This window comes from Dasypus novemcinctus, chromosome 16, assembly GCF_030445035.2.
Source record: "Dasypus novemcinctus isolate mDasNov1 chromosome 16, mDasNov1.1.hap2, whole genome shotgun sequence".
NCBI lineage: Eukaryota > Metazoa > Chordata > Mammalia > Cingulata > Dasypodidae > Dasypus > Dasypus novemcinctus.
This window is the reverse complement of record NC_080688.1, coordinates 47,881,873-47,905,813: the sequence shown is the minus strand read 5'-3', so window position 1 is coordinate 47,905,813 and position 23,941 is coordinate 47,881,873. Positions and strand designations below refer to the sequence as shown.

At 38.6% G+C, this 23,941-nt stretch overlaps 1 protein-coding gene across 4 annotated transcripts in view; it reads left to right on the top strand.

The window, feature by feature from the left end:
* The window catches only part of GAREM1 (GRB2 associated regulator of MAPK1 subtype 1), a 203,988-nt gene that overhangs the window by 167,013 nt on the left and 13,034 nt on the right, over window positions 1-23,941 (top strand). For all 4 annotated transcript variants that reach the window (XM_004478997.4, XM_058277599.2, XM_004478999.3 and 1 more), the window contains one exon: window positions 14,644-15,816. In XM_004478997.4, coding sequence (XP_004479054.1) covers window positions 14,644-15,816 — 1,173 coding nt within the window. The remainder of the gene's footprint in view (window positions 1-14,643; window positions 15,817-23,941) is intronic.

Genomic DNA, 23,941 nt, shown 5'->3' with positions numbered 1-23,941 from the left:
TTACACCGTTCATTAAGACATTACTAAGTGCTAGTCAAAGAGGGTTTGTTATAAGAACTTAAGAAAATTTGCATCAAGAAATAAACAAGAATCTGTATGCTTGATGAATTAAGCACCCAAATAAATAAACTGAGGAAGTATGTGGCAAAGATGGCTAGATACTACTTACCCTCAAAACGTTGAAATTCATGGTCTTCTTTAATTAAAGGTAGAATTGATTATAGTATGTATGTGGCTATACGCAGTACTTAATGTGAGAACTAAGTGAAAATAAGGAAGTGGAAATGGGGTGCTTGGTTATTACTTCCCATGGAGATGGAGGAAAAAAGAGAAAGAAAAAAAGTCAGTATTCACAAATATAACTATTATCCGGGAAATAATTTTTTAGGAGGTAGCAATTTTTAAATCTCCTTAGAAAATTTCACCTTTTACTCTGCACTTCAAATGCTACATAAACTAGACCAATGGGATAAATCACTGAAGAAACAACTTGCAGTTAAGAATTGATAGGAAAGCGGATTTGGCCCAACAGATAGGGCATCTGCCTACCACATAGGAGGTCCAAGGTTCGAACCCAGGGCCTCCTGACTTGTGTGGAGCTGGCGCATGCCCAGTGCTGATGCGCGCAAGGAGTGCCCTGCCATGCAGAGGTGTGCCCCACATAGGGGAGCCCCACACGCAAGGAGTGCACCCTGTAAGGAGGGCCCCCAAGCGTGAAAAAAGTGCAGCCTGCCCAGGAATGGCCCCGCACACACAAAGAGCTGACGCAACAAAAAGAGAAGAAGATTCCCCGTGCTGCTGACAATTATACAAACAGACACAGAACACACAGCAAATGGGCACAGAGCAGACAACTGGGGGGTGAGAGTGGGGGGTGGGGAAGGGGAGAGAAATAAATAAATCTTTAAAAAAAAAAAGAATTGATAGATGACCGGCATCACAGTAATCAAAAGATACAATTATTATTTGAAAGAAATATATGTGTGTGTCTCTCTATATATAATACATATCTGCAAGTACAAATCGATCATGATAAGAATATGTAGTAGAGGAAAAGTGTTTAAAGAATGTGAACTCTAGTTCTGTTTTTTCAAAACTTGTAAATTTTAACTAAATCTAGTGAAGGGTATTAAAACTATTTGCAAGTTTATTTTAAAATGAGGCATTCTTTTAGCTTGAAATTAAGTGAATTATTTTTAAAAGATGCTTTGATGTGTTTTAGAATAGTGTCTGTCTGATTGCCCCATCATTGATTAATTGCATGAAATAAATTAATGTATCCTAAGTGTTTCATCCTTTAACCAGCAAATATATTTTGAGCTCTTACTATATACCTAGGCCATTTTAGGCACCGGAAATAAATAATGAATACATAGATCCCTACCCCATGAAGATTATACTCTAGTAAGTGCTACTAGCCAGTGGGTAAAGGCCAGGGATGCTATTACACATCCTCATTGTACAGCGCAACCCCGCACAACAAAGAATTCTCTGGCCAAAAATGTGAGTAGTACCGAGATTGAGAAGTCCTAACCTAGAGGCTAGAAAAAGAAGAGACAAGACTTGGGGTGCCTTAGCAGTTAGGGGTCTGGAAGAGGAGATTCCAGTGAGGACAGAAGGACAGCCAGGAACATGTGGCTTCCCAGAAACCAACTGACAAAATTGTTTCAAGGCAGAACGAGCAACTTATCCAATGCTACTTAGTGATTGAATGAGATGTGAGATTGCTCAGCTTTAGCTTTTTTTTTTTTCTTCCAGCCATGTTGAGCTACCTGGATTCAGGTATAGAACAGAGAGAGAGCTGGGTTTAATCGGAGTTGGGTTCCACCACGTGAGTGTCACAGAAAGGGACAAAGACTTTAATGGAGTATGCACTGGAGTGACAGGTAGCGATGAGCCGTAGAATATCCCCTGGCTAAGGGGGTGTGTCTGTGAGAAGAGTAACCTCAGTTAGAAACCGGAGATCCTGGTGGGAGTCAAGGAACTTTTGGAGTGGATGTGTTTGAGGACATGAGGTACAAAATAAAGGTGATGGCAGAGTATGAAATGCTTGAAACTGAACATCAGCCAGTAATATAGGAAATGACAGGAGGAGCTTTTTTTTTTTCAAGTCTGGTATGTCCGTTTGAACGGGCAGCTGAGATGGCATGACCCAGATCATGGGAGATGAGAAGGTCAAGAAAACGAAAAGTCAGGGTGTTGAAAGGATACTTGAATAAGGAATGGCTTACTGATCAATTGTTTTTATTTCCTCCGATCCTAGCAAAGCTAATGGCATTTTAGACAGTTGTCACCTATCTCACATTTTTTATCGGTACAGTTTTGGGTCTACTTGGTGAAAATTTCTATTTCGTTTTATTTGCTTTCCTGCCTGTTTGTTTTTAACTATAATAAGCATGTTCTTTCTTAATTATCTCCTTCAGTTTGTTCATCAACTCTATTTTCATGTTTGCTTCCAAAGTCAGATATCCTGCCTCTGAGTTGGCTATCCCAACTGAAGATTCATTCATTTACTTTTTATAATAATAACAGCAATTTTCAGGCCATACATCCTTCTTTAAACAAACTGCCCTGATCTAAAGAGCATGTAGTAGCTTATGGTTCCAAGAAGGGACTGTGGCTCTGGGAAAGGCACGTGACCCCTTAAGCCCATGGTGTCTTTGCCATTAAGATGGGGGTAGTTACTGACCTCATAGAGGTATTGTGAGAATTAAATGACATAATGCTTTAAAATTCTTTGCAGTGCCTTGTACTGGGTTTGACGAACTGTGGCCTGTGGACCAGCTACCTGTCTTTATAAATAAAGTTTTACTGGAACTTGGCCACCCCCCTACATATACGTAGTATCTATGGCTGCTTTCACACTACACAGAGTTGAGTAGCTGCAGCAGAGACCGTAGGACCCACAAAGCCTGAAATACTCTCTGGCCCCTGACAGAAAAAGCTTGCCAACCCCTGATGCAATACATACCATCAGACTAAATTAAAGTTACAAATACTTTGAAAATTCCCCACCACAGATTATTTCACTTTTTATTTTTTATATCCAGTGTCCTAATATTGAGAACTCTGTACCATAATAGCTGATATTGGGGGGCTGAGGGGTTTTCCCCCAAAACACACCTCAAATACTTTATCGAATACTTAGTACAGCAGTACCTAGTGAATTATTTTTAATGTCTTCTGGCATTTCAAATCCAGCCCAAATGATGAGACATTTTCCCACATATATATTTTCTGCCATCAAAATAATAACCAACATTGTAACTAACTCTGTCTTTCCTGTGATGGTTGTGGAGAGAGTGGGAGCAGAGGGCAACCTTAGCTTTGGCCTTGGCTAGCTTGGAGCTTTGAGTGGGTAAGAACATGTCCTGCTTTCACTTTTGTAGCCCAAAAGCTTTCTACGTTAAAATCACTGCTCTCCAGTCAAGTACCCTAATCTGGATATTATAATGCTACTATTTTAGTTCCAGCTAGTGTGGTCCATGCTTTCAGCTGTTCCAGCATTTCCCAGAGGCAAAATAACAGGTTGGCTTTGTTTCAACTAGGGAAAGTGACCCCCTCAGGAATGATGAGCTTACAGTCGTATGCGGAATATAGTGAGTGCCTCTGCCGGCACAGGTCTCCCAGGAGCCATTCCCTCAGCACATGGCCCAGGGCAGGAGCCGAGCTGTCAGCCCTCTCGCCTGACTGCTCTGCATGCTGCCAGCTTTTGGCTGGGATGTCAGTGCCTCTCAACAGAGCTGCTGTAGCCTACAGAGAAGGATTTCAGAAGACTTTCTTTGTAAATAGGAAAAAAGTCATGTGTAAGATTCAGAGAACTTACGTAGTAGCTGAGCTTCTCAACACTGAAAAAAGTGACCAAGAATAAAGTCATAAAATGCTATAAATAATCCAGCAGAACTAGGAAGGTCACTGATGTTGAGTTTTTATAAATCATAACCTTTTATATCTGTAAAGGTCCTTAGGCGTGATCTAGTCCTACTCCTTCTTTTAACAAATTTGAAAAAAAAAAAACACCGAAGATGCGGATATGTTAGCTGACTTAATTGATTCACAGGAAGCCACAAACCTGCTCAGCAGAGCCTGGTGTAGATGGAGCCCAGGTCTCCTAATGCAATCAGTTATCTTTCTGCTCCATCACATTCTATTTGTGGGTTCAGAATAAGGCTCAAGATGGTAATCAGAATGTTCTTTAACACTGGTGCAGTAATTTGTACAGTTTATTCATTTTCTTATTTAAAAAATCTAAATAAACACGTTCAATGATTGCATGGTGTACAATGCTGAGCCAACATCCTTCTGTCTTTTATATTTCTGAAACACTTAGAGTCTGACACACAGGATATGGCAGCTTTGATGAATATTAAACATGCAGATTTTTAGATCTTATTTCATACCAGAGTACAATGCCAAGTATTTAAAAAATAAAATCCTACAAGTTAACTTGATATTTTCCTTTCTTTAAAGCATCAGTGTAGTTTCTAATTAGATATGTGCCAAAATAAACCACTTCAAAAATATCTTTGTAACATATTAACACACAAGAGGAGAAGCAAGACAAGAGTTGGGTTCCTGAACTGTTTTCTTGAAGCATTTTAATAAGGTGCACTGAATTGGCTAAAATGCATTGATGAATAAATCAGCAAGAGCTCTAACTAAAGTTAATATGATTTGTGTAGCTTAACACTGAACCTGGAATTTTTTCCAAGGCTTGCAAGTTACTAAAAGTCAATCATTTGCTTTTTTCCCCCACCCATAGATTTGCCGCAGTCCATAGGCCTTTTATCTTAACATATTAGTTACCCTTGCTAAAATTACCTTCTGAAAAAGTGCTTAGGAAATAAAGATCTTTGCCTTCTGCCACCCAGCAAGACTGCATCTTATTGCCATGGATAAAATAAGTAGTTGAATTAAATATGCATCATGTTACTTGCTTTACTTATTTTAACAGAACAAACTGCAAACAAAACCTTGAAAGTGCATCAATGGGGAGAGGTTTTGAGCTGCTGGTAATTTTGTATATGTCATAGCTATTTTATTCTCTTTGATCTTTCTGATCATACTTGTCTTTTAAAATGCAAAAGAAGCTTATTAAGAGATTTAGTTTTGTAAACATTGTTCATCTCATGGCTGGTGGTGAAATGTTAGCGATCTTTGCTTTTTTGTTCAGCGTAGTGAAATCATAGCTACCTTTTCTACTTTAAACTACTTTCCTCCTTTCTGTCTTGACAATTCAGTAAAGGAGTTTATGACAGTATCATAAACTTGTGTTGCAAATTTTCCTGTGGTTTTGCAGAATGGATAGGGATCATTTGTCTGCTGTTCTACCTCTCCATTCTGGAATCTTTAGAGCGTAAGTACTTCTGCATAGCTTTTTGGGCTCTCTGTGAATTTTAACAACATTGTCCCAAATGATTAATTTATAAAATGTATTGTACGTTTCTTCAATCTTAGAGTATAAAATTTAAACTAACCTCATCTCCTCTTTAATTCATTGAGAAAAGGTATACCTCTTGAGATGTGTATAACTTTTGCCTTAATCTGGGGAGACCTTTTACAACACTAAGAGTTTGGTGTTTTACAGCCACATTACTTTTTTTTCATTTCTTGCCATTTGTGACTGTTAGAAGGTCCATCTTAATAGTCCCAATTTACAGCTGAAATTTCTACTTCTATTCTGCTATGGGCTGGGAACTGGTAATCAAGTTTCATAAAGTTTTATTCAGATAAAAGTAAATTTACCAAGTTAAGACCCTTAAAGATTTAGCCTGTAAGCCCTAACATCATCAGCATCACATCTTTTGAGCTGCCTGGGGGCCTTTGGGCCCATTACCTTGTTCTTGGCTATATTCCAGAGAGATGAGAAATTATAGATTACGTATCACCTGAATTATGTCAGATTTAAGAAGGCATTTTAAAAATGAAGCTTGAGTGAGCCTAGAATTTAGATAGCTAGTTTTTCTAAAATTGCATGCTTCCCTTACAATGAGGCAAATGTCATTTATTTTTCAAGATCCAGTCAATTCCTTTGAATTTATCAATTCAATGGTAAATTGAATACAATTGTGAGGTTAATTATTTCAGTGTTTGAAGACAGCTCAGTGCTTTTTTGTCATCTGAGGTTTTGTGACCTCCTTGAAAAAACTACCAATTGCTAAACCTTCTGCTGTACCATCCCAGATTAAATCAATGCCACCATACTTGTCATCCTTACCCTATTTCCTGATTTTTAAAAATGTAGCTCAGGGAATCGGATGTGGCTCAAGCAACTGGGCTCCTGTCTACCATATGGGAGGTCCAGTGTCCGATTTCTGAGGCCTCCTGTTGAAGGCAAGCTGGCCCATGCGGTGAACTGGCCCAAGCGGAGTGCTGACCTGCGCAGCAAGCTGGTCCGAGTGTAGAGCTGGCGTAGCAAGATGACGCATCAAAAAGAGACACAGAGGATAGATAATAAAAGATACAGCAGACCAGGGAGCTGAGGTGGCGCAAGAGACTGAGCACCTCTCTCCCACTCCAGAAGACCCCAGGATCAGTTCCCAGTGCTGCCTAAAGAAAAGACAAGCAGACACAGAAGAATGCATAACAAATGGACACAGAGAGCAGACAATGGGGGGGGGGGGCGATAAATAAATTCTTTAAAAACAAAAATAAAATGTTGCTCAGTGGTTGAGTACCTGTGCCCCATGTACGACATCCCAGGTTCAATCCCCAGTACCTCCTTAAGAAAAAAAAAAATCAGGAATTTTTTTTTTGTTTTGAGGTACCGGGCCTGGGGATTGAATCCAGGACCTTGTATGTGGGAAGCTGGCAGCCCAAACACTGAGCCACATCAGCTCCCCTGAGTTGGTTTTTATGTTCGTTTTCTTGTTTGTTTGTTTTTTAGGCGGCACCAGGAACAACCTGGGACCTTCCATGTGAGAAGCAGATACTCAGCAGCTTGAGCTACATCTGCTCCTCTCAGGAATGCCATTTATCTTAATTCTTAATGCCCTTTCATTCTCATTTTTGACAATTTTCCAAAAGAGAAGAATTACAAAAATTAAAGTTTGAAGAAGCGGATGTGGTTTAAGCAGTTGGGTGCCTGCCTCCCACATGGAAGGTCCTGGGCTTAGTTCCCAGTGCCTCCTAAAGAAGACAAGCTGATTCAACAAGCAGACACAGTGAGCAGGGAATGGATGTGACTCAAGCAGGTGGACACCCATTTCCTACATGGGAGGTCCTGAGTTTGGTCCCCAGTGCCTCCTAAAGAAGACACGTGGACACAATGAGCAGAAGCAACAAACAGACAGACGAGGGAGCCATCTCATGGGGAGGGAATTGAAGTTTGAGAAAAGTTATGTAATATTAATCAAATATTGTCTTTATATAATCAAAGTATTTATCAGATCATTCCAGATTTTTATTCCAAGAGTTGGAATGTTAATCTTCAATAAATGTTTGGTTTTTAGAACAAATGATCTTAGAGAACAGATTTCCAATTGCCAGCACATCAGGTGTGTGTGTGTGCATGTGTGTATGTGTGTGTAAAATTTTACATCACTATCTTAAAATGCTGCCTGACCATGGGATATTAATTCTGAATGGGGTTAGGAACAGTAAAACCCTGATAGTTTCCTGGATTAGACCTATTAGAGTTGTTTAGATAACACACTTTGAAGTACTTCCTCTCAGGAAATATTGAAACTGAAAATGTTAACCAGGCACACATACTGAAGCACTTAGAATGCATTGTTTCTTTTGCTATTAAAAAAATAAAGGAAAGAAATTATGCAAATAAATCACATCTGTAGAAACCTGAGGAGACTGGCTCAATTGCCAAAGGAAGAACATTTATTTAGGAGATCCTTCGTCTGTCATTGACAGTGACCTCAAAATTGGTCAGTATATTAGCCTCCTAACTTATGCAGGGCTAATTGCAAGCATTAATGATGTCATCAGAGTTGGAAGCATGGAATTACAGTTTGTACTCATATATATTATGCATTTTTGTGTATAGCAATAGGGACAACTTATTTTAGAAGTACAGACAATGAATTTAAATTTAGAAAGGATGGTTTTGATTTATTTAATCTGTGCACATACTGTCTGATTTGTGTCTAGCTTCTGAAGCTATAAAAGTTCTCAAGCTAGATGGACATTCTCTTTCAGTTCATTCATTGTGCAATATTTCAGTAGACAATAATTTCGGTGTGGAAGGTGTATGTTTATTAAGGTAAACTAGGGAAAATAGGGTAAGTATAGGTTTAAGAGATAGAAAGAAACATGTATTTTGTTATCCCTTCATCCTTTAGGGGGAAAAAAGCAGTTCTCATATGTTCCGAATATTGTTTATAAATGATTTTACTGGCTTTAAAGAAAAAAAATCCTGAGCTGTACTCTTCAGAACTGTTAAGGTAATGAAAGACAAGGAAAGGCAGAGAAAAACAGTGAAGGAATAAATGCAATGTGTTGTTTTGGTTTGATTCTGAAACAGAAAAGGGCATTGGTGGTGAAATCCAAATAAAAGTTGTCATTTAGTTGGTAGTATTATGCCAGTGTTATTTTCTTAGTTTTGATAAATGCACCATGGACATGAGCAGGGAAGCTGGGTGACGAGTATATAAGAACTGTACTGCCTTTACAACCATTCTGTAAATCTGAAATTATTTCAAAATTTAAAAAGAAAAGTTATGCTTAATTACCTTACCTAATTAAATTCCCTTTTATAGTATTTCAGTGTAGAATTCTGGGATCCATGATAGGTGAAGGGGAATGTTCAGTGTGAAAGTAAACAACTAAGTTTGAAGTCTTGTTAAAAAATTAGTAGTAATTTATGGAAGTCACCTAAAATGGACTTTAAACTTTGACAACCTCAGTGGCTATTAAGATAGTATTGTGCTGCAATTTATGTACTTAAAATGTCTCCTGCAGAGAAATTCACTTCACTATAGAGACAACAGAAGTGTTTGCTTTTTATAGCACTAATATTGAGTGGCAAATTGCTTATTCCAAAGACTAAAATTATATTGATGACAGCACAACTCTGTGAGGAAACTGAGAGCCACTGAGTGTATACTTTGTATGGATTGTACAAGGCATGGGACTGTAAAACACAGTGAACCCTAAGGTGGGAAATAGACTGTGGTTAACAGCACAAATGTGAGAATGTGCTCTCATGAACTAAAACAAATATACATTACTAATACATGGTACTAGCAATTGAATGGTTTATGGAAAACATACCAAGTGTAAGCTATGGTCTATAGTTAGCAGTAATATTTTGATGATATTCTTTCCTCATATGTGACAAATGTTCCACAACAGTGCAAGGTGTTGGTGGTAGAGTGATGTGTGGGTATGCATGATTGTTTTGAAAATTCAGAAATTATCTAATAAAAAAAAATACAGAGATGACCTGGAATAGTAAGAGATTATTTACAAAGATTGTTTCTACCTAGTTTTCTAAAGACATACTGAAGATTACTACTCAGTAAGTAAGATGATCTATATGACATTATTACTTTACCCAGACTCTTTTATTGACAAAAGAAATGGTCATGCCGTTTGGGCTGAGGTGCTACCTAGGTGAGGTGGTGAACTTCTCATGGAATCACATGTGGAAGCACAGGATGTTGGTTTTTCCCACGTCAGTAATAGTAAATTTGATCAAGGTGTTGTCCAGTTTTACTTTTTCTCCCTTGTAATTAGTATACATTCTGGGGAAAGATACTTTAAACCAAACCATACAGGTAACCTGCTTCTAAAACTTTCCCCTATAAATAAAGCATCCATTGGTAATTCTTGTATAAACTAAGTTTTACTCTAATGGTTGCAAATGATTTCTTTTCCATTCTCACTACTCTTCCACATTTATTTTATTATCTGTATGGCCTCACAGGTGCCTATTTTATTCAGCGAATTATAATCTATCATTGTCTTTATTGTAATGTTCAAATTGTCCCAGAGGGGGAGCCCATTCAGAGTAGAGCCCATTCAGAATCGCTCTCTGTCCTTTTGATAACAACATCTGAGCGCTTCTTTGCTTTCTGACACATGGTGTTCCAGGCTCATCTCACACCTTTTCTGCTCCAGAGCTAGAATCAGTGATTTTTCCAGAGATGGACTCTTTTCAGTGTAAAATGACATTTAAAAACTAAAGGTTGGGCACTATTAAGTTTCTTGATCCTGGGAGTTTTTGTAGCTAGCTCCTTGAAAAGGGACTAGAACTATGTGTGTGTGCATGTTCCCTTTTCTTTAAATTGTAAGTGGATACTCATACCTCCAATTCCAGTTTAACCTCATGGGGTTCTTTCTTGTACCTCCTTTCATGTTTCTGTCTCATTTCTTTCACAAGGAGAATTCAGGCTCCCAAAATACCAACACATTTACTCATTTGCTCAATCCTATAATATGCATAAAGTTGTTTCAGAATCATAGCCTATATCCATACAAAGAAACAAATCTAAAAAGAATACAATATTTGTTGTGCTTTTTTTTTTTCCCCTCCCTGGACTGATAATATAGTTAAAATATGGTATTCCACAGTTACTTGGATTTTCTGCTCTCTCCCCAGAAAACTTGTTTATTCATTTGAAATACGGTTGAATTTGTTTCCATTTATGATCAGTTTTCAGTTTCTTAAAATTCTTGACTTCATTTTATTTTTTGGAATATGTAAGACATTTAGCATACTTACAAAAAGTCAAAATTCTGTGGAAAGGTATATACCCGGTGCCTCCTTCTCCTGCCTCCTGTACGTAGCCAATTTCATTATTTCCTAGTTTATTTTTCCTGTGTTCCTTTTTTTTTATAAAAAATGAGAAGAAAATGTATACACTAATTTTCCCTTTTTTATACAAAAAGATAGTATGCCATGTAAACTTCTTTGCAGTCTGCTTTTTTTCCCACTTAACTGTATATCCTATAATTTACTCCATTTCAGTTCGTTGAAATTATCCTCATTCTTTTTCACTTAGTAACATTATGTGTACATCCCAAAGTTTACTCAGTCAATCTCCCATGTTGGGTGTTTAAGTCACTTACACTATTTTGCAAATATAAATAATGCTTCAGTGAATAACCTTGTACATATGTATTTTCATACTGTTAGAATAATGTCTTCCATGTGAATTTCTAGAAATAGGATTGTGGATGGAGAGATAAATGAACAAGTAGTTTAGTTAATTATTGCCAAATTCCTTTCCACAAGGTTGTATCATTTTACCATCTCATCAGCTATGTACAAAAGTGTCTATTTCTTCACATTCTAACCAATAGAATGTGATGTCAAGCTTTTGAATTTCTTCCACCTACTTAGGTAAGAAATATTATTTCAGTGTAGTTTTAATTTTCATTTGTCTTTCCATGAGTGAAGTTAAACAGTTTTTGATAGGCTTTGAAGACCTTTGTGCTTTTTTTTTTTTTAGTGAATTTGTTTTTATGTCTTCTGCCTATTTTTCTATAAGATTTCCTCACTTTTTATATGTTAAGGATAATAGCCCTTTATCTGTGATATATTGCAAAGCTTTTCTCTTAATCTGTCATTTGACTTTTGGCTTTGATTTTGTTGTTTCAGCCATCCAAACCTTTTTGACTCAAAATATCCACAAGTACAGGCTTTTGTTATCAGATCTGAAAATGTAAGGTAAAGCTATAGTAATTAAAACCAGTATAGTTATAATGGAAAAAAGAAAGATCACTAGGATAAATGGCCCCCAAATAGATGCAAATACATATGTTCATTTTGTAAGTAGGTATAAATTTTAGTATATGATAAAAGTGGCATTTTAAGTCAATGATGAAAGGAATGATTCTTTAGAAAAATGTTCCAGGGAAACGGACTTTGGCCCAGTGGTTAGGGCGTCCGTCTACCACATGGGAGGTCCGCGGTTCAAACCCCGGGCCTCCTTGACCCGTGTGGAGCTGGCCATGCGCAGTGCTGATGCGCGCAAGGAGTGCCGTACCACGCAAGGGTGTCCCCCGCGTGGGGGAGCCCCACGCGCAAGGAGTGCGCCCGTGAGGAAAGCCGCCCAGCGTGAAAAGAAAGTGCAGCCTGCCCAGGAATGGCGCCGCCCACACTTCCCGTGCAGCTGAGGACAACAGAAGCGGACAAAGAAACAAGATGCAGCAAATAGACACCAAGAACAGACAACCAGGGGAGGGGGGGGGAATTAAATAAATAAATAAATTTTTTAAAAAAGAAAAGAAAAGAAAAATGTTCCAAACTTGCAGTTAAGTGTTTGAAAAAAACAAAAGTTATATCCCTACATCAGATAATTCACAAAGAAATTTCAGTTAAATAAGTTAAATATTTAACAAGCTGTTAAAAGACTAGAAGAAAAAAATATTGATAATTATAGCAGGATTTCTCAAACACTACTGTTATATGTCTTGGATTGTACTTTGTTATAGGGAGCTGTTCTATGAATTGCAGGTTGTTTAACAACATTCCCAGTCTTTATCCCCTAGCTGCAAGTAGCATTCCCAGTTGTAACAATTAAATATGCCTCCAGACATTGTCAAATGTTCCTGGTTGCAGGGGGAGGCTATCATTCCAGGTTCAGAACCATTAAACTAGAAGACCATAACACCCAAGAATTAAGTAACAAAGAAGCATTTTTAAAAGGTTGACTACATAGAAAAAATAAGAACTTTAGTACTTAAAGAAGCTACAACATTGAAATCCAAGCAACAAATTAACAAATATATATATAGCACTAATTGCCTTCTTATTATATAAAAGATCTCAATAAGATGACCATCCAAAAGAAAAATGGGCAAAGGACATAAACAATTCACAGAAGAAGAGATCTAAATAGCCAGATAAATAAATACCAAAAAAATCCAATCACACAAATAGTCAAAGATATTTAAGATAAAACCTGAATGAGTAAATTCAGGATGCATGCTTTACCTTTCAGATGAACAATCATGAAATAACTTGTCACTTTAGGTATAAGGAGATAGGACTTTCAAAAAGTGCTGATAGAAGTATAAATACATATCACATTGATGAAGCACAATGGGCCATACATATTAGACCTTCCAAATACATGCATAAATTTTATCCATGCAGTTCTGCTTCTGGAACTTTATCCTAATGAAATAATTGAACTATAAAAAAATATTTATGCAGTACTATTTATAATTGCTAAGCTTAGGGAAAGCAGGTGTCTAACAATAAAGATCTGGTCAAATAAATTATGGCACATTCATATATAACAGCACATTAGGTCATCATCAGTGACAAAGTATATACACAGGGGAAGATGAATAAATTATATTCAGGTATCAAAATTGTGTGTATGAATTTGTCTTTCTGAGATAGATTGATGGATCCCATTCCTTTTTTTCTTCTTTCTATTGATACAAAGCTGTTAAAGAGATTATCTTTAGTGCTAAGATTGAATAGAATTTTCTCATTTTTACATTTGTATTTTTAATAGTTCTTCCAATGAACATTAATTATTTTTACAATAAAGTAAAAAATAATTTTAGAAAGTTAGTCTAAACTAATATCTCAGACAAAAATTTGTTATTGTTAGCTGCTTAAATATTATAAAAGAAATGGAGTATCTAAATTTACTACTAAAACTCAAAGTGCTGTTTTTGTCTGTGTGTGTATGTGTCTTAATAGCAAGCTTTTCTTTAAGTTAGTGCTTAATTTGTATAGAATTTCTACTTAGGTTGATGATAAGGTTTTGGTGACAGTAGCACAAAGTTGTGAGTGTCATTAACACTGAATTATATACGTGACTGTGGGTAAAAGGGGCAATCTTAGATCATATATATGTTACTAGAATAAAAATTAGAAGATAAAACATAGGACTGTACAACACAATGAACCCTATTGTAAATGATGGACTGTAGTTAATAGTAGAATTTTAAAAATCATCTTTCATGAATTATAACAAATGTACCACACTTATGCAAGATGTTAATAGGGTGGTATATGGGGAAAAAAATACATCCTAATGTAAACTGTGGACTATAGTTAATAGTATAATTATAATATTCTTTCATCAATTGTAACAGATACCACACTAATGCAAAGTATTAGTAATAGGGAGGGAGATTTATGGGAATGTTGTAAAAAAATTTTTACATGATTTATCTGTAAACTTGCAACTTCTCTAATTTAAAAAATTTTTTAGTAATTCTTTGTCCCAATTACAATTGTAGAAAATTAAGTAAAATATAAAAATAAAGAATTTTCTGTGGTGATGTTTATAAAGGCATTATTTATAACTGAAAAGGTAATAATGTTCAAAAATAATTATCCATGTAATAAACTATCCTAATATAGGGGGAAAGTTGGAAGGATCTTTATAAAACTATTAACAGTGACTATTGCTTAATAAGGCTCTTGGACGTTATTTTCTTTATGTGTTTTTTTCTGTATATTTCCCAGATTTTTATTAATGAACGTATAATACTTTGTCTTCATGGAAAAGAAAAACATGTTTTTTAAAGCCTAAATTAATACCTCATCAAAAATTTGTTGTTAGCTACTTAAATATTACAAAAGAAATGGTGTGTCTAAATTTACTACTAAAACCCAGTACAGCAATTTCCTCTGGATATGTGTATCTTAATAGCAAGCTCTTTTTCATGTGACTAGACTGAGGAGATTAAACTAAACTATGATTTATTATATTGTAGGTCGCTTCAGGTGAATGCAATGAAGACACAGAAGTTTACAACATCACCCTCTGTACTGGGGATGAGCTCACTCTAATGGGGCAGGCAGAGATCCTTTATGCGAAGACTTTCAAGGAAAAGTCACGACTCAACACAATCTTCAAAAAGATTGGGAAGCTCAATTCCATCAGCAAGCTTGGGAAAGGCAAAATGCCTTGCCTCATCTGCATGAACCACCGGACCAATGAAAGCATTAGCCTTCCATTCCAGTGCAAGGGCAGATTTAGCACCCGAAGCCCCTTGGAACTTCAGATGCAGGAGGGTGAACACACCATCCGCAACATTGTCGAGAAAACCCGGCTTCCTGTGAATGTGACCGTGCCAAGTCCTCCACCGAGAAACCCATACGACCTCCACTTCATCCGCGAAGGGCACCGCTACAAGTTTGTGAACATCCAGACCAAGACGGTGGTGGTCTGCTGTGTGCTGCGGAACAACAAGGTCCTCCCCATGCACTTCCCTTTGCACTTGACCGTTCCCAAGTTCAGCCTCCCAGAACACCTGGTCAAGGGGGAGATGTGGCCCGAAACCCTGGTCCATCACTGGCTGGGAATCTGCCAAGAGCAGTTCGACATTGACGAGTATTCACGGGCTGTCCGTGACGTGAAAACCGACTGGAGTGAGGACTGCAAGAGCCCCAAGAAGGGCCGGTGCTCTGGCCACAACCACGTGCCCAGTTCCCTTAGCTACGCCCGGGACGAACTCACCCAGTCCTTCCACCGGCTCTCGGTCTGCGTGTACGGCAACAATCTCCATGGCAACAGCGAGGTGAACCTCCACGGCTGCAGAGACCTGGGGGGAGAGTGGGCCCCCTTTCCTCATGACATCCTGCCCTATCAGGACTCTGGAGATGGTGGGAGCGACTACCTTTTTCCAGAGGCTAATGAAGAATCGGCAGGCATCCTGGGGAAGTCAGAACTTCCTTACGAAGAGCTGTGGCTGGATGAAGGCAAGCCCAGCCATCAGCCTCTCACTCGCTCCCTGAGTGAGAAAAGCCGATGCGATAATTTCAGAAGTTCCCTCCGATCCAAATGTGGAGCTTCTCCTCTTCCTGTCCCTGGGACTCTGGAAGCAGCAGTGAAGCCTTCAGCTATTGCCCTACCTCCACCTCCAGTGCCTCCCAAATCTGAAGCCGTAAGTTATTTCTATTTCTTTTAGATGCCAGGTTTATGTCTATCTGCTCAGTCATCCTCTCTCTTCTTTCTTAAAGGAAAACTCCCCAAATGAAGGTTATTAGAACAAGCAAATTTGTTTAATTTGGAGTGAAATATAAATGCTAGCTACATGGTTTTTTCCAGTTAGGAGTTAAAGAGTTTTCTTCTGTGTTTCATGAGAAACTCTTTGGGAGTTTTAACATGTGAGGTTTAAACCCCAGTTCTGCTGCTGCCCAGACAAGTGATTCTAGAAGGCCAGAGACCAGCTAGGAGGCTGTCTCAGTAATGCAGATATGAGACGGATAATGCCTTGGGCCACAGCCATTGGGAGCAGTGCGTGGTGGAGAGAAACGGCTGCTTCAGAGTATGTGTTAGAGGTAGACCCAGCAGCATTTATGGTGACTTGAATGTGAGGAGTGAAGCAAAGAGAGAAATCAAGGATAACTCCTGGATTTTGAGCCCCAGGGAAGATGTCCGTTCCACTTATGGAAAAGACTGAAGGTAGAGTATATTGATCAAGGGGAAGGAGGAAAGGGATGAAGAGGCATCAGCACACTCGTAACTTTCTCCTGCATCCCTGAAGTTATGTTCAGGGCCTGCTCACGTACACACAGCGGGACCAGGTGCCAGGGCAATTCCGTTTAACACCTTACAATTGACTAACTCGGCACTTGAAGGGGCTTCTATAAAATTTTAATGTAAGGCGCTCAATAATTAATAACAGTTAATATTTTATTAATAGTATATATAAGAATGTTCTTTTACTACCAGGTGTTAAGAATATGATTATAACTAATGTAATCTGTAGACCAGTACTAATAATATTGTCATTTTTTTGTAGCAAAAGCAAAGAAATTACTATATTAATGCTAAAGGTCAAAAACGAAAAAAAAGACTATGGGGTTTGGTTTTGTGAGCATTTTTTTCTCTTCATTTTTTTCATTAATAAGGAGACCTTGACTATGTCATTTAACTAATCTTTGTTCTTCCATGTATCTTTCTGAACATTAGAAGAACAATTGAATTAATAGTTGGAGTTAGATGAGATGAAAGTGCCTAGACAGAATGTTGTAAGAACAATGCTTCCATAACTTGTTGAGCTGCCTTTTTCTGTTCTTTTTTTTTTAATTTGAAGTAAAGTTAAAAAGAAAGAAAGAAGCTCAGTAAGGAACAGGGAAAAGGACCCTCCGTTTTGGCCATGTTCTTTGATTATCAGCCGCTCTGAACCTTGGCTACTCATTTTTTGATGATTAGATTTCATTGTATCAATATCTGAAGGAAGAAAATGCTAGAGGCATTGAGTTGAATTCTCTCGTTTATCTGACAGTATTACAGAGATTTCCTTTTGGTCTTCATCCATCAGAAAGCCTTAAAAACAATAACAATCTTGGATAAGTTTCTAATATATAGAAGAGTAAAAATGAAACTAATCTAACTGAAGCACAAAGTGGGGGTGCCCACTCTTTGCCCCCACCAGGTATTCTGAAGACCCCTCTTGGGAACCCTGCAGCTGCGCAGAACTGTTTCCAAACAATGAAATTACACTAGAGGCTGGAAATGTCACCTTCAGTGAGATGGTCTAATAAGTCTGGACCCTAGACTCTAGTGCCTTTCATTTACAGAGAAAGTAGCGAGTGAAAAGAGATGACTGTTATACAAGTTAAAAGGTGATAAACAATGTAATAGTGGTACAGATAGAAAATGTGTGTGGGAATTCAGAGGAAAAAGAGGTACTTCTAGTTGTGGGATCAGTAAGAGAAGCCTTCATTCATGGGAATTATGACATTTTAAATTAGCTTAGAGAATATATGAGAGATGAGAAAGGAGGGCATTCCAGACAGAGAATAGCATAAGCAAAGATCTAGAAGCTGGGACAGCTTTAAGCACAGTTGATGAAGAACAAGGAGTTCTGATGGGCTGATTGAAAGGGTATTACACAGGGCAGTGGTAGCTAAAAGCTGGGGCCAGATCATGCATGGCCCTAAAAGCCAGGCCAGCAGAGTTTGAGCCAAGTCCCATCCTGAGCTGTCCAGAAAGTGCCCTCATTGCTGCAAAGCTGTCCTGGAGAAGACCCACCTCTGACTCTTTGTTCCAGGACATAGGTACTCCTGAGCAATTGCGTGTCGAGGACTTTCTCCAGCTTCTTTCAGGATATTCCAGGGACTTTAAGGCACAAACCCAGAGATTATCATAGCCAGGAGGTGCTGTGAATATTTGGGGGAGAGCTCGATGAAGCCAGAGCTCTTGGGCCTTGTTTTCATCACAGAGGATGCTCTTAGCATTCCTAGAAAAGCCAGGTAAAAAGTGAGGGGTCACTTCTAGCAAATACTTTAGGCAATTTTAAGGAGGTCGCATTTCAGTCAAGCATTTGACGTTACATGAAAGTGGAGGCCCTGATCTCCCTTCAGAACATGGGGTCAGCTTTGCCTATAGAACTTTGATCCTAGCTGGCACATAGTAGGAACTTACTTAGGTTGGTTTTTTTAAAAGATTTATTATTTATTTATTTCTGTCCCCTCCCCCACCCCCCGCCCCAGTTGTTTGTTCTCTGTGTCCATTCACTGTGTGTTCTCCTGTGTCCGCTTCTATTGTACTGTTGTCAGCGGCACCAGGAACCTGTGTCTATTCTTGTTGCGTCATCTTGCTGTGTCAGCTCTCCGTGTGTGCGGCACCATTCCTGGGCAGGCTGCACTTTCTTTGGCGCTGGGCGGCTCTCCTTACGGGGCACACTCCTTGCGCGTGGGGCTCCCCTACACGGGGACACCCCTGCGTGGCAGGGCACTCCTTGCGTGCATCAGCACTGCGTGTGGGCCAACTCCACATGGGTTGAGGAGGCCCGGGGTTTGAACCGAGTACCTCCCATGTGGTAGGTGGACGCCTTATCCATTGGGCCAAGTTTGCTTCCCAACTTAGGTTTGTTGACTGACTGACTGACGCATCCAAGATGGTCACTCCTAGGGCCCACCAAGTCTAGAGGTGGGAAACTTAGCATTGCTTGTTTTTTCCTGTAACTAATGAAAATTGAATAAGAACATAAATATTACGAAATCTAATCTTGACCCTGGTACTAAAAAATAAAAGATGCTAGAATTAAATTTGAAACTAAAAGCAAACCTCACAGGAAAAGAAAAAATTTTTGGCCTCCAGTCTAAGCTGTAATTTCTTATGATGTAAAAGAATCTTCAGAGCATATCCAGTGTTTACGGAATGCTATAGACATAAATATTTTTTATAAACACCTGAAATCATTTAATTTACTTAAAGAAAAAGTAGGCATTTCATATGAAGTCATATTTTTTATTGGTTCCATAACCATGAAATGAATTTTCCATTTTTAGCATGTGTGTGGGATCCAGAGAACGTCATAATTCTTAGATGTGGCTTCAGCTTGTAATTTTCAAAGGGGAACTTTAATGGGGCATAAATTCAAGTGCTTCCACAGAATTAAGTAAAGCTACTTCTTTGGTTAATTAGAGTGGAATGAGTCGTGGGAAAGAGACTCCATGTGTCTAACAGTTTTCCTACCAGATCATTAAAGATGGTGCTGAGCTTTCATGTGAGGCCAGCTGGATGTTATCTGGGAAGGTGACAACTCCCACCAGGTCCTTAGGAACAGAAGGTTCTTGAACAATGGAAAAGAAAGGAAAGCAGAGCTGGAAACTGGCAAATAAACTCTGTTGTGCCACAGTGTATGGCCCAGAGTCACTTTAAGGTCTAGACGTAAAAGCTGCATCTCAGCCTGTCCTTTTCTTTCTTTTCTTTTTTTTTAAAGATGTATTTATTTATTTTTCTGCTCTCCCTCCACTGTCTGCTCTCTGTGTCCATTCACTGTGTTCTTCTGTGCCTGCTTATATTCTCATTAGGTTGCTCTGGAAACCGATCCTGTGACCTTCTGGAGTGGAAGAGAGGTGATCATTCTCTTGCGCCACCTCAGCTCCCTGGTCTGCTGTGTCTCTTTTTGTTGCATCATCATGCTGCGCCAGCTCTCTGCATGGGGCAGCACTCCTGTGCGTACTCCATGCCGGCCAGCACTCCACATGGGCCAGCTTGCCTTCACCAAGAGGCTCTGGGCATCGAACCCTGTACCTCCTATGTGGTAGGCGGGAGCCCAATTGCTTGAGCCACATGCTCTTCCCTCTGCCTGTCCTTTTCCTTCTAATTCTTCTATTCTTCACTTCTGCATCCTAAGTTGTGACATTTGTTTGTGCTCTCACCAGCAAATGTTGATGGTCCTTGTTTCTCTGTTTAAAAAGTGAGCATACCTCTTTCCCACTGTTATAATGCTTGCTGTGTTTCCCATGTTGTGCTGCAGTTCTAGCATCATTGGGGTTTGTGCTTGTCATTACTTTCCTACCCATCCTAAATAGGTAATATACTTGGGACTTGATGTGGCTATTTAGAATTATGCTCAAGTCATCTTTCATTTTAAGAATTATCTAATACAATATTTCTTAAACAAAAGTTTGCCACTTCTCTCTCCTGAGAGGCTATTCCCTCCCTAATGGAATGACTCAGGGAAAAGCATGCCATTCCTAGTTCCAGGAACACAGCCACTAGTTTCCCTTAGAATTGAACGGATGAGCCCAAGCTGAAGGAACATGCTCAGCAAACAGAGTGGTGACATTTCCACTTTTTAAAATTGTACGTGGTGCCCCCAGATCAAAATGACCTGCCAGTCCCTCTTTAAGTGAATTATCTTCTTGTTCCTTATCCTTATTTTTAAATAGGTCCTCTATTTCATAACTTTATGGGTCTCTCTCCATAATCTTAATTTTCTGAATATTGGTTATCATGTCTAAAATATTTCCCTAGATACACTCTGCAAATGATCATCTTCAAGAGCTATCTTTTTTTCTGTCTTTCTATTTAGAAGATGCCATTTTGGAAAGCAATGATGGGAAGAATTTATATTGTATGAAAATCTGTAAATAGAATATTTTGGCTTCCAGGCTATTCTGGCCTATGCAGTAAATTATAAATCATTATCAAAGCTGCAGGGTTTTCTGAGACCACTTATGCATCAATATCCTACTTTGGGACTCCAGAACCTAGTGATCAGTGTCCTCCATCTGTCTTTAGTAATAGAAACAAAAAATGCACTCATTCTTGGTTAGTTGTTGACATCCCAGCAATTCCTGGGATTCATGGAAGGAAAATAATAAAAAGCACTCTAGGTTGTGAGCCATTGGTTTAAACCAAGTTCTCTGTGCCATATTGAAGGTTAAATGGTGAATACTTTGTTAACCTTTCCGATACACAGGAATGCCCCATGGCTTATAAGACACAGGGTATAGGAACTGAGTTATAAACTGGATTTTATAGCATATACTCATTGTTGTAGGCCAGGAAACCCATCACAAATAAAGTTCCATAAATGAAGTACACCTCCTTGTTGATATTTGTGAAAAATAAGACTTACTGGATGAATTTAATGCCAGATTGACTGGGCCTAGTCCAATATGCACTTGACAAAAAAAAAAAAAAACTGTGGAGAAGTATATTGGTGTGTTTGAACCTACCTCAGATAGACTGGAGAGTTGAGAAAATGGAAGGAAATGCCAAGCATCCTAGGGGTGTTCGTTCCTTTCCCAAGTAGAATTCATTGAAAGCAGGGAGAGAAGTGGTCTGCCCCATTACTGAATAAACAGTTAAAGGCTGCGTGGCAGAGCCTGTAGGACCCACGCTCTTTGAATCCTCTTGGTACGATGAGCAAAATACTGAGTCAGTGCCTGTGGGAATAATAACTTCTTCATTACATTATTGTATTGTAGTACAGAGTGCTTGGCACTTTTCCCTGGCACTTGGTAAGCATTCAATAAATAGTAGCAGTAACCTAATACAGGATGTATTCCGATTTAGGGTCAGATAGAAAGTGAGTTGGGGTGGGGGATAGTTTCCTCTCTCTCTCTCCTTGGTCCAGGAACGGGAAGGGAAGGTCATCCTTGCCAGCTGATGCACGGCCCGAGAGGCAGAGTGGCTGATGGGCACAGGCATACACACACACCTTGGCTGCCGGATCAGCAGGCAGCCCTGGCACAGGGAGGGGCCCATTGTCTCGCATCACAAAGGGTGTGCAATGGTTTCATTTTACTGGATCTCTAAGATATTACAAAAGCCTAATTTAATGTGACTAGGAAAATGCCTGCTTGAGAAGACAGGTATGTTTTTACAGTTCCTAAGCTATGAAGCCAAAGATCTGTGATCATCATAAACCAGAAGACTTTCAGAAATGCTCAGCATCCTGTACATCCTTCTACTTTATAACCCTTTAATGGAGTAATTAAAAGTTTTATAGAAGTATGGGCTGCCTGTGAAAAAAGCCCCAAGTATTCTTTATGACTCTAAAGCTGCAGCAAGGATCCAAAAATAAATATTCCCAGACAAATCTACATAAAAATATTAAAGCTGGGAAGTAGCGCTGAGTATTCCATTCTTCAGGACTAACCCCATACGTGCCTGCCCCCAGAAATAAGGGGTTTCATGTGACTGCCAAAGTTAAGAAATCACTCAAAAGGTATGTTTGTTTATAAACTGACGGAAGTGGCCATGAGAATTAAATTCTCTGAATTTATTTTATTTTGTCTCTGGGCTTTTTCCTGCTTTTAAATATTTATATTAGAAAAGACATTAAAGGACAGGCTGTCTTAAATAGACTTGATGTTTTAATATTCAAGTTTAGGTACTAAAAAGATTAATCTGGCAGTGATTATTTACTTTTCAAAATAATTCCTCTATAAAAAATTCTCTTGAGGATTCCACTAATTAATGAGGTCTCCTAGGGCATTTAACATTTAATTCATTTTAATTACAGCTTTTGAGGAGTACTCTATAAGCAAGGCATACCTGTGTTGCCATTTATTAATTGATATAAGAACTTAATTACTATTCTGTTTGGGTAATTTTGCAGCTACTCTTCTTATCTTTGGTTTCATGAAAGTTATTTGTTTTTAAATGACATCTAGGCCAAGAATTTTCTCCCTTTTCTGTGTCCATTGAAATTCTCACTGATCGGAATGTTAAGAAAGATAATTATAATATTCTGTTGGATAGACTGTGTTTCAGATCTGCACTCTTAGGTCCCATTTGTGCAAAATCATGTTTATAGGAAATTATCAACTATTTAAATGTATCAGAAAAGGTTTTTACTTTATGCCCCAATGGCATATTCTTTCTTCCGTGGACACACCCTAGCATTTAAACAAGCACTTCTTTTTAGAACCAGTTGTCCTTCTCTCCTCCTGGAGAATGCCGCCTGCTCCCTCCCCCTTGCCTGCCCTGTCTGAGGCTTGGATACTGGAGGCCATTTCAGAAACAGGTCTGTTTTAAGTCCTTCTTGTTAATATATAAAACTGGGGGAAGGGAAGAAAACCATTCATCTGAGAATCAGAATTTTGACTGTGAATCCCAGCTGCCCTCCCATAATTAATCAAATAAAGGTTCATTGTATTACCCTTATGTCCTGATAAAACTTTTAATTTCTGTTTGGCTGAAAATATCCGCTGATGGCTACATGGCAAGGTTATGAACTCTTTGTATAAAAGCCTCTTTATAAGTAAGATTTCTTAAGGCTGTAATGATTTTGTTCTCTGGGAGAGAGGGAGTGTGGGAAGAAATGTAAAACAGGGCAGAGCATGCAGGGAAGGCAAAGTGACAAAGTTCAGGAAGCTTGGTTACAAAACTCTTTACTTTAGATTACTGACATTATGCTAAATGAGCTCTTCAGATAAGAAAATTAACAAAAGTGAATCCAATTTTCAGAGCAAGCTCCTCTGTAGTATATTCCTTTTCTAAATGATTGTCAATGTTGCAACAAAATGATCCTTACCCTACCTGAATGTTCCAAAATCTCTTTAGAGAGCACCCACAATTCCAAGCAGCATGATCTTTGAGATGGGTGATTTTCAGTCATGTAACAGGAGATTTTAAACTGTAAGCTGAGGAAATATGGCTCTTGACCGTCTTGTGCTTAAGAGTTGAGCAAGTACTACTATGAAATTGATTTCTTTTTCTAAAAGGATATCTGAAGGCAGTTAAGCAAAGACTTTGTTCACCTTTCTTAAATTGTCTTTTTGGCTCCGCTTCATTTCTTCCTTAGAAGAAAAGCA